This window comes from Rhopalosiphum maidis, chromosome 1, assembly GCF_003676215.2.
Source record: "Rhopalosiphum maidis isolate BTI-1 chromosome 1, ASM367621v3, whole genome shotgun sequence".
Taxonomy (NCBI): domain Eukaryota; kingdom Metazoa; phylum Arthropoda; class Insecta; order Hemiptera; family Aphididae; genus Rhopalosiphum; species Rhopalosiphum maidis.
The window spans coordinates 55,318,845-55,331,337 of record NC_040877.1 but is presented as its reverse complement, the minus strand read 5'-3'; the positions used below and the strand labels follow the sequence as shown (position 1 = coordinate 55,331,337).

The 12,493-nt window shown below is 29.5% G+C and overlaps 1 protein-coding gene across 1 annotated transcript; it reads right to left on the bottom strand.

Annotated features, from left to right (window-relative positions):
- Positions 1-1,402: 1,402 nt before the first annotated feature.
- Positions 1,403-12,493, bottom strand: LOC113549834 (tubulin beta chain-like). Its single transcript, XM_026951308.1, has 8 exons — positions 12,310-12,493; positions 5,505-5,616; positions 5,320-5,445; positions 4,851-5,248; positions 4,580-4,765; positions 4,364-4,503; positions 3,989-4,250; positions 1,403-1,674 (listed from the first exon to the last, which is right to left on the bottom strand). Exons 1-8 carry the CDS (start codon positions 12,364-12,366, stop codon positions 1,600-1,602), a joined length of 1,356 nt encoding a protein of 451 aa, XP_026807109.1. The 5' UTR covers positions 12,367-12,493; the 3' UTR covers positions 1,403-1,599.

Genomic DNA, 12,493 nt, shown 5'->3' with positions numbered 1-12,493 from the left:
TGACATAAATTATTGTTGTCATGATTGACATCAAAAACATCATAAAATTACATTAGACACGTGTGAAAATAATAAATTTAATTTAAAGTTATGTCCAAGGTATTAACTGCCAGTCAAAAACTCATTAAAACCAACTTTTTTACAATCCATTACTAAATAAACATGATATTGAATTTAACATTTACAAAATTGATTGTTTGATTCTATTCCAAATTAAAAAAAATACTTAAAAGCAATCTTGTGACACTTTTATTTTAAAAATAATGTATATTATTGTTATTGTGATATTGTACTGTATACATGATGAGATGAAGACATCATAACCCTTATAATTTTAGGTTTTACTAAACAATCACTTAAAAAATATTTAATGGACTGTCAAACAAATAATAAATATTTTTTTGGGAGGTTCTAGAGTTTTGCTATATCTAATATTGTAGCCAAATTCTTTATGTACTTGGTTATTGTTGAAATCAAGGTATTTTTTTTTCGTGTAACTAGTTTTAAATACGTTTTGATTTTTATCCACGCAACATATATCAGTTTAATACTTTAATATTTCATCACATGTTTAATATTTTTACAAATTATGTAATACACTAATACAGTGTTATAAAAAGGTATGAATTGTGATCAAGAAATTAGACACATCAAATTAAAAATCCCAATGCAGTAAAAGCATTCAAGATACGAGTAAAGGTATAATTTTCAATAGGTAGTAAGTAGGCATAAAATTATCATAATTTGTAATTTTATATTTATGTATTTTGTATATTTTAAAGAACTCGATCAGAAAACAGACAACCTAATATTTAAAAATAGTTTATGGACATTTGTCGAAAATAGGACACATAATAATAATGATCATGATTCGTGACAATAGTGCAGCGCAACATACATTATTCAAAAATAATAATTCCATTATTAAAGAGTCACGGAGGTGAGCGCGTCACAATCATGGTTATACCTGCATTTTATCTAAGTTACCGAGGTCGCTACAGTCATAATTATATGATTATTAATTCCACTCTACTACGGACCTTGTTACCACGGGGCACGGCTTTAGTATGTATTAGACTATAAGTATGTATACGATAAAGAGAACATACAAATCATTGTTCATTGGTTACATTTATTAAATACATACGCACCATTCCGACGATGGCGCGTATTAATTCAATCATTATAAACTAAAATCGTATGCGATACGTCGCGTATGATCTGCGCCCATGTGAAATGGGCCTAAGAACAATCGTCTCTACATCGGGGTTCCACAATTATGTAGTAGTATAATATTAAAAATTATACATTGCTCACAATATACCTACATTATAATATGTATTAGTATAAGTTATGTATAAGTAGGAATTTGGACTTCGGCGTTACAGAATCAAGTCTCCAATTATTATTCGAAAACAGCATTCGTTTAATAAAAGTTTTAAAATTTCTAACGACACAAATAAATCAACATTTAACAAATGCAATTAGAGTTCAAAAACTTTAAAACTCAATATAGTCAACGTACAATATAAATAATTCATAAGTTGAACAACTGCCATAGTCATATAATGTAAGTACATAATATTCAGTTCACAATACTTAGTAATCTTTATTGTCATCGACCTCTTCGACAACTTCTTCATCGTCAAATTCAACTTCTTCAGCTGTTGCTTCCTGTAAAAAAACGTAAAGCATTATGGTAAATATTATAAACAAAACATTGACGTCTGTTTTATAAAGAAAATCATGAATTTATTTTTTATAAATTTATTTACAAAGCTATTATGATTTTCATTTCCATTTTCTAATGTTTACCGATAATAATTAAGTATTATACCATACACATATATTACAATAATTTAGGGAATTTTAAAACATTTAAAATGGACATCATACTACTATTATGTCATGATTCACATACGTTATAAATAGAAATTACAAATAAAGTACATGTATTGTACTAATATAAGACGTTACAAATGCCTAACGTACAATTTTGCATTCAGAGAAATTCATATAAAGGTGAATTGACTTATAATCGAATTTAATAGTAAGGAGTATTATGTCTAGGGTCTCTTTATAGGTTCCTATTAATATTTAAATTTTGAAGGAAGTTATGAACTATGATCATTATCAATATCGTAATACTTTACAATTATATCAGGGGCATCATTTCAACTTTTTGAAAGGTATGTTAACAACAAACCAGGCCAAAATATTATAATATACTAGTTATTACAAAAAAAAATTTCTCGCTAAGCTCATAATTAATGTAATTCTTCATCAATATAATGATTTAATATAATATCATTATTGTATATACACCTAATAATTGCAGGTTAATACCTATCTACATTATTTTATTTTAAATTTACTTATTTATATTTTATAGATAGTATGGAAAATAAAACAAACATTTTTTATTCTTTTCAGTGAAAGGCGCTCATTTGATGCAGTTGTCACTGATAATCTTAACATTATATAGACAATATTTTAATTGTTTCAGGAAATGCAAATGGTAGATTTAAAACAATATTTAATATTAATTTTAATTTAAATTGGGATATGTTTTCTAGTTCTAATGTTGCCTTAATTGAAGAAAATTCTGATGGCAGGCTTAAAGAATTAATTTGAAAACTTCCGTAGTGGTCTAAGAACTTATTAACAATAACATATTCTATATGAAGAAAGTCAGCATTTGTATAGTCAAATACAAGGGTCGACAACCTTTTTTAATTTTTTTCAGTTTTTCACTATGGACCGCATACAAAATTAAAATATTAAAAAATATAATTTAATATATATATATACACATTAAATACCATTAGATGGGCAAGACCGTTTTCGACCAAAAACGTACCCTTCCCTTTTTGGCCGATTCACTTTTCGACTAAATTTAAAAAAGACCGATTCCTCTTTCGGCCAAAACAAAAATTATAAACAAAATAATATTTATATATAATTTTTATAAAATTATAGCAATTATATAATTTTGAAAACGATTAAAAATATAATTTGCCTAAAATGTTGTAAAATAAAATATAGAAAATTATTAAAAATTTGAGCATATCTATATATTAACATTATTTTTATGTTAAAATGTTACAATATGTATAATATTATATAAAAACATAAAATAATAATATACAATTTTTGTCAATAATAATTAAGTATAATAGTAATATAAAATAGGTAATTTTGAAAATTACACGATACAAGAAGTTTAATGTATTACGGTTTATGTTATACATATCGAAAATGATAAAAATCTATAAATAATATTTGTCGTTAATTATTTTAAAAAAAATGGTCAAAAACTGAATCGGCCGAAAAGGGAAGGGTACGTTTTTGGTCGAAAAGGGAATTGATCTATTTTAAATTTGGTCGAAAACACGGGCATGCCCCATTAGATTACGTTCTCGCTAATAGCTTATCTCATGAAATTAGATATATAATAGTCATGATTAAATTTTGTTTATATTAATTTAAGATATAAAATTGAAATTTTAAACACCATGAAATATATTTGTTGGGCCGCAGCAAAAAGTTCCGAGGTCCGCGGGTTACCGGTGCCTGGTCAAATACATTAAATATGTCTAAAATGTGTTCATTAACACCTACTACAACTTATGGCTAAATATTTCGATGCTTGAGACCAATTATATATAAAAAAAAGAATAATTTTTGCCCGGTGCAGAAAAATATAGTCAGGTCAATTGGATCTTGATAAATTTTAGATATGTATACCCTGCAATACCCCAAATGACGCCCTTGCTTTACATTGGTAGTTATTATAGTACCTACCTTAGTTTAAAATTAAATCATCAATAAATATCTTCTAGATGTCATAGATTTCTAGATAATATACTCTCAAGTTTAATATTTTAATTTTATATACGTTTTGTATGACGGAGATAACACACGCAAATATAGCGTTCTCATAACGATAATAACAAAAATAACATAATACTTAGATGATTCATGGTACCTGGTACTGTTGGTATTCGGATACTAAATCATTCATATTGGATTCGGCTTCGGTAAATTCCATTTCATCCATACCCTCGCCTGTGTACCAATGCAAGAATGCCTTACGGCGGAACATGGCTGTGAATTGCTCGGAGATGCGTTTGAATATCTCTTGGATGGCGGTAGTATTACCGATAAATGTTGCCGACATTTTGAGACCACGGGGTGGTATATCGCACACAGCGACCTTAACATTACTGGGTATCCATTCCACGAAATATCTGAAGAAATTAATCATTCATAGTATATTACTTGAGTATCATAATTCATAATGTCATGTTATCGATAATATACGAGTAGTTATTGACAAACGTTAGTTTTCAACGATACATACCCAGAGTTCTTATTTTGAATATTCAACATTTGTTCATCGACTTCTTTCATGGACATTATTCCTCTAAATATGGCGGCCACTGTCAGGTAGCGCCCGTGTCTAGGATCGCAAGCTGTCATCATGTTCTTGGCGTCAAACATCTGTCACACAAATATAAACGATAAAACATATACATAAATATTTAGCATTAACACTCGACGATGTCAAATTACGCACTTGTTGGGTGAGTTCTGGGACTGAAAGTGCTCTGTAAGACTGACTACCCCTAGCTGTAAGTGGGGCGAATCCGGGCATGAAGAAATGTAACCTCGGGAATGGGACCATGTTGACGGCCAACTTTCTCAGGTCAGCGTTCAACTGACCAGGAAACCGAAGACATGTTGTCACTCCAGACATAGTTACCTAAAACACGATTATGTTGTCTGTAACATTTTTATTAGGTTGATGATATTTATCGAAATTAAAATATTAAGTAAAGACAACTTACAGAGACCAAGTGGTTGAGATCGCCGTACGTCGGTGACGTTAATTTTAGAGTTCTAAAACAAATATCGTACAATGCTTCGTTGTCGATACAAAACGTTTCGTCCGTGTTTTCCACCAACTGGTGCACAGACAGTGTGGCGTTATAGGGCTCCACCACAGTGTCTGATACCTTAGGAGATGGAACAACACTGAACGTATTCATTATGCGGTCTGGATATTCCTCTCGAATTTTCGATATCAACAGAGTACCCATACCGGATCCTGTTCCACCGCCTAAAGAGTGAGCTAGTTGAAATCCTTGTAGACAATCGCAGTTTTCGGCCTCGCGACGTACTACATCCATAACAGAGTCTACCAACTCAGCACCCTCTGTGTAATGACCTTTAGCCCAGTTGTTACCTGAAAATTAATTATTTTTGATCGTGAATAAAACTGTATTATAATTTTTTGGTACTTTCGAAATTTATTACCGGCTCCGCTTTGTCCGAAAACATAGTTATCGGGCCTAAACAACTGTCCGAACGGTCCAGAACGGACAGAGTCCATGGTACCGGGTTCCAAATCAACCAGAATCGCTCTAGGCACATACTTCCCATCTGTGAATACAACGTCGGTTATTATTAAATCATATAATTAGCTTTAATGATCTTCTTACTGGTGCCGGCTTCATTAAAGTAAACATTGATCCTCTCCAATTGTAAGTCGTTGTCACCATGATAAGCACCACATGGATCAATACCATGTTCATCGGAAATAATCTCCCAAAACTATAAAAATAGGTTTTTATATTATATTTTAATTATATATATTTAAAATTTAGTGACAGCAACAGTGCCATAACTCATAAATATTTATGCGACTGATTACAATGTTTATATAAAAACTAGTGTATGGTATTGGTTTGGTATCACATCAACATAAATTAAAATAGTTATTAGTTTATTACCATAAAAATACGAATACTAGAAAATATATAAACCGATGTGATATAATCAGAATTATTTGAGGAATTATGCAATATCATAAATGGATAAGGCTTACTAAGATTCAAATCGAAGTTCAAGTTGCAGTTATAGCAACTTCACAGTGTGATTTAAACATTTTAAACTGTATAACAGATTTACATAAATATAAAATATGATGTTTAAAATATAATAACTAATTTAACCGGATGTTTACAAAACTATGTAAATCATTACGTTTCATTTTTACCTAATACACCTAATTCATGTTAACAGTTAACCGTTATTATCAATATACTATTTTTATTTTTTGTTCAGGGGTATACCTTTATATCTGGAAAATTTTAACTAACATAATAAACTACTAGTCTTTTTGTAGGTACCTAAATACCTAATTGATTTAAAAGCAAAACATGGCAACTTCTACATCTACACAATAGATTTATGCATTTTTAAGAAACTTCAATTACAAAAACAAATAACTATATAATATCTAATATACATAAATCACCCACTTAAGATACAAATCATAAAGTTATATCAGCAGGCGGCTACTTCCATCAGATAATCACGCTATATAATAACCTTATGGCTTATATTATTCACATATAATGTTCTTTGCTCAATATATATTAAAAAATATATTTAAGTATCTAAAATTGTGTAATCATCTCATTTCACTGTTATATATTGAAAGCATATCTATGCTGTATGAGCATTGAAAGAGTTATATTAGTATTACTATTTTAATTTATAACTTATAAGAAATAATTATATCTAGAATATCTAACTTGTAATTTTTCATAATTTTCTTACATAACTATAAAATTATATAATATTTGTTTTAAAAACATGTAAAATAAGTAAGTACTTGTACGAATGGCAATCATAACCATTTTAAATCAAGATGGTTATTAGAGCACATATATACAAATGCAAGAGGACATCATACACATATGTTATCTCCGTCTTATGAACGTAAAACATGTCAAATCTGCGTCCAGCAGAATTAATTTTATACTTTTATTTCCAAATTTAACTATTATCAAGCAAAGGCAATATTACTATCTAAGGCATATCATGGGCGTTTATTGATATATTAATCTTTAAGCGAGTTAAGTTATGTAAAATATTAAAATTTTAAAATGCTCGTTACTCACTTTAAAATAAATATATCAACAAAATCCTAAGAAATGCTCAATTGTCCTAGATAATATTATTACCTTTAAGTTTAATAACAAGTAAATTGACTAATATTAAAGTTAGCAGCATAAAATTGATTCTGCTGAACGAAAATTTGCCATGTTTTTCGTTTGTAAGACGGAGACAACATAAGCGAGTATGACGTCCTCTCAGGACTAAGAGGACGCTGTGGCATGTGTGTTTAACAAACATAATATAACATAAGAAATTTCCATTTAGTAACATTGATTTTAAGTTGTTAATTTTAATATCAGATTGAATTGATCATATAGGTCAAGTGGGTGAGACATCAGCTTAACAGATATTAAAAAAAAATACGCAAATAATGAAATAAATGAAAAATAATACGAGTAGTAACATACTCATATAATAATTGAAAATGGTGTCATTACACTAAAAATCTTTTTTTTCAACTTTATTAAAAAATAATAATATTATATTACTGCAAATTTAACAATTAATTAAAACTATAGGATATTGAAATTTTAAATATTATACATAATACATAAAAACAATTACTTAGGTTCCTTTTCTAATATTTTTTTAATGAAAATTTGCTATAAGTAATAAGTACATTACTATTTTTTTACTTAATAGTTGTTATTAAGTAGGTACTTTATTATTCAAATATACATACATAGTGTACATAGTTAACCAACATTTTAATGACAGTAATTATTCCATTTAATCATATTATTAAAACGTAATTTGGTATGCTGCAGAATATGTTTTAATATGATTTATGACAATATTAATGACATTTCAAAAACTTTGAATAACTAATTAGGTAATAAATAATAATTGACATGAAGGTTATTTTTAATTATGAATTAGGCTTCCATTCAGTGTACCTACAAATTCTAGTTGAGTAAATTAATAATTAACTAGTAGTATTATAGGTATACTTTTTCCAACAAAAGAACACTAAGCAGTCGGACGAAAATCAGTTTTTCTGGGCATCCTCAAGTGACACTCTGCTAGAAAGTAAATGTAACTGGTCTCGATGTAGAGTGTTGAATGGCAGAGTATGGACAGTATAGGTTAGGTATATTAGACTTTTTTTGTACAGGCAACCTTAAAAAAGCCAAACCCGATCCGAAAAATTATCATGGTATATTGGTAGGTATGTAATTTGAACCAACTAAATGCTTCTATATAGACTAATTATGTTGAACCTGATTCAACCCGACCCATGATATATTATTTAAGAAGGCTATAAGAAGACTCGAACAAACATAAGAATATTTAAAAAAATGTTACCTACTCGATTCATCTTGAGATATATTAAGATATTATTATAACTTAATTTAAAAATAGCCAGAAATTATAATATTATTTAAAAAAAATATAGTATGTATTTATTTGATGTTACCTATCGGATATGAATTGATCTGGCGAGGTTTGGTAAGTTTCCACGGGAAACATAGCAGAAGTAAGCGGATAAGCGGATACATATGCAATTTCCTATACACGAACAGAAATACACGTATATCTTCGGATCTTCCAATATAGTGATACAACTAAATATTACTTTTTGTACTAGGTATGCAAATGTACTAAGAGTATAACTATCTACTTTCGAATACCCTTACACTATGTACACTAAGTCGATACTAAGTTGCAATTTTAATCTGAATAAAGTAAGAAGCAAATTTGTATTCATTATAAATTTTTTTTCGTATAGTAACTTATTCGTGGGTATTTTTACCTGCTATATTACGTGTGGAAACTTAATTTACCAGACCTATAACAGGGCCCGAATATCATGGAAAATATTATAGATACGGTGTAAACTTAGAGTTAATTATTTATTTTATAGTTTTAAATGTTGATAATACAAATCGTATATTGATTACTGAATATTGTGATTACTGATTTGATTTATAATTTGTTTAGCTTCAATATAATAGATAAAATAAAAATTAATGCGAGGCTTAGCAGTATTTTTCTTTTTTGAAATATGTGATTTTATTCTAAAATCAATTGATTAAAAATTCGTTTAAGTACTAGGTATATAAATTATGCTATCCGCTATCCTGCATAAACTTGTTTTGTCTATTTTATGCAAACGTAGAATTTAACAATCATTAAATGTTCTATTTTCCAAATTAAAAATCATATACTTATTATCAAATAACTTTGTATAACTGGGTTTATTTGATTTTTTAACGTATTGTCGTTAAAAAAATATATTAATGATTATTGACACACAACCAAACTAGATGGATTTTTTAAAAATATTGATCTAACTCAACCTCCCGATGTGGTATAAAATTAAAACTCAACCTGATTCGAACTAATACAAATGCTGTCCTGCAATCTGCATCTGATCCGAGTGCCTAGTTTTAAACGCAACGTTTTTTTGTTAACGTGTTTAATAAAATATACTTTAAAATAAAATATATTTTGGCATTATTTAAAAAAAAATATTATCTAATAATTACTTCATAATATTATTTAATAAATATTATTTGTTGCTGCTTTTCTGAACAAAAAATGTGGTTCCCACCCATTTCACATATTTTTTTGATCTGTACCTACATGCTTTATTGATTAGTTTATATATGATAGCATCTACATTACAACAGTCAATATTATGTTTTGAATAGTTGAATATATTTTGATGAAGACATATTATTTCCTGATGTAAATAATAAATACTATGATGATATAACTATATCACACAATAACAATTAATTTATATTGTATATACTGTGAGTTATTTTCATATAAAACATAATATATACTTTAATTTTTTTTTTAATTAGAAATCAATAGTACGCATTCTTAACCTAGTTTATATGATAAAATTAAATTGATATAGTAAAAATCGTTATTTTATCGAGATTTTCAAAAATATAAATGGGCTATACGGTCTAGTAGACATGTATTCGATTCATCGTAATTGCGATTTTATGTATATATAGAAGGAGAATACAATTAATTTAAAAAAATGCACTCAATACAATAAAATTTCTATAAGATTTGAGTAGTATCGCTCACATGATTAAATATTTTTAGGAACTAAAACAATTGCATCGATAAGATTATATAATAATATATATAAAGGTATTTGAAAGAACTTCCAATGACGCAGTCAATCGATAAGCATACAGTTGATTAAAATGTATCATGTATGGGTATGGTTAGTAGGAAAATGAAGACCTACGAAAATTGGACTAGTTTGCCTATGTACACTATTTAGTGTTTAAAAAAACTATCATTGCTTGTTGTTGATACACTGCATGTTATTGACTATGATGCGTGCGCTTACGTTTTTATGTACACGTGTTAAAACAACCGATAAGTATAGATATTAAATATTGTGTGTAGGTAAATATTAAAACAACAATTTTGTGACGACGGCTATTAAAAATGTACCTAATGTACCTATATAAGTATCATAATATACATATACTAATAGTTAATACTATATAATAGACACACGGTGTGATCGTTGTGCGACAACTGATTTAACATGATATTTTTATTATCCAACAAAACATATGTAATATGTATTATGTTTTCGTTGAAAAGCTTTTACGATAGAAGGAAATGAAGAAATTTATAATCTCGGTCAGTACTGCAGAAGTGAATTTTCGAGTTTATCGATCTCGTCCCCACTGTGGCTGGGCGCCAGAACTGCATTTACGGTACACCGTGAAATGGCAAACGGCTAAGCCGGAAATAACGAATGATAATTATGTGTCGTCGGATATATATGACCAAATTCAGTATGTCGTGCAAGACGATATATGCGGTGGTGCCTGGACGTTTCTAAAAATATACTAGGGAGCTTTTGGAACGGTACCAACGGACAATGAAGTATTAGAATATTTATAATGTTAAGTTTATAGAAAAACACCTACATAATGGACAGAGGAGGCCAAGAGGGTCAAATAGATGAAAAAAATTATAGTACCTAGTCACTGGTCACGTGTACTGGATAAGGTACTTATATTGTACAGTGGTTATTGAATACTGATTGAATATGGGTTTTTTCGTATATAGTTTACGATCACATTGTTAAGTTTACTTACACAGAGAGGATAATGAACCTAAAAACAACACGATTGTTATTTTGTTAGCGGCTAATATAAGTTGTAACATTATAGGTATTACATAATATGATTAAATTATGCTAGTGTTTTTTTTCTGACAGCTGCGGGTGCCGACTAAAGCCAAACTCAAAAGTACTATGAGCATGATAGCGACAAAGTATATATAAAATATATTATATGATCGAATTAGGTGTTCGTTATTAATTAATTAATTATTATCTATTGCATTCTTAATTAATAATATCCGAATATAGCATTTTCGGTAATTAATTCGATTTTGGTTTAACCTTTCATATTTTATTTTTTACGATTAGCTATCACCTTAATTTAAGTAGATAGTGCTTAAATCGTTATATGCATACACACATAAAATCCTATATGAATATTTTTTAAATTTTAAGTCCCCCTCTTCCAATAAGCTGAATTTCCCGTTGAAATGACCCCCTTTGAAAACAAAATGAACATCAACATGTTTATCGATTATAAGTTAAGACGATAAATGTGTGGGTGTGTGACTACGCGGTTCCGCCGTATTCGTTTGTGCGCAATGGAATCCTTGTTTTCCCGGAAAATTCGCGAACCCCAAGAATCGGGATAACATTGAAATAATTGAAAAATGGAAAAAAAACCTCGTGGTCTGTTCCGAGACACACGGCCGCCGTGCCACCCCGCATCGTTTCATCATATTATATAATATCATTATATCGTATTACGACTAGTTTTGAAAGACCGCCAAAACCATACGCGACAAACAATAATAATAATAATAATATAATACTATTGGTATGTGTTATGTCTCGACTCGTTTCGAGTGCACATTTACACTGACACATCACACATGTGTGTTGCAAGAAGGCGGAAAAAAACTCCCGAAATTTATAATAATTAACGGGAAACCAGCAACCGCGGCGGCGCACGAGCGAACAGTGTTTATACGTGACGCGTATCTCATAGTAGGTACAGCGGCGCGACACACGCAAAGCTGTAAAACATAATATTCTTATAATATGTCAGTAATATCACAACGGGCGTTACCTATGGCGGAAAACTTGAAATACTAATACGGTTTTCTCACGAGGAATTCTACGTGTGATTTTCCTAAAAGACAACGACACATATAGCTGTTTCTTAACATCGACCAACGATTATTTAAATTATATGTATCTACTATTACTGTGTTCGAAGACGTCGCTATAATAATAATAATAATAATATAGGTAGGTTTTATGTTTACTTTGGCTCCGATCTGATTTCCGCACTGACCGGCCTGCAAATGCAAAATCTCCCTCATGACGATTAGCGCGTTTCGGGCAGCGGCAACGGTTGTAATTGAAACGTGATTTGTCGCGGTCGATGTCGTTCGCCCACGTTGTTCACGTTCGGTTTGTAGTTTGCACACTGCCGCCGCCGCCACTGCG

Excerpts from the sequence above, each read along its gene's own strand:
- LOC113549834 (XM_026951308.1), bottom strand. The coding sequence starts at position 12,366 with ATGAGGGAGATTTTGCATTTGCAGGCCGGTCAGTGCGGAAATCAGATC. Across the intron at positions 4,766-4,850 it reads ATCTCAACCACTTGGTCTCT|GTAACTATGTCTGGAGTGAC; the intron begins GTAAGTTGTCTT and ends ATCGTGTTTTAG. Across the intron at positions 1,675-3,988 it reads CCGAATACCAACAGTACCAG|GAAGCAACAGCTGAAGAAGT; the intron begins GTACCATGAATC and ends GTTTTTTTACAG.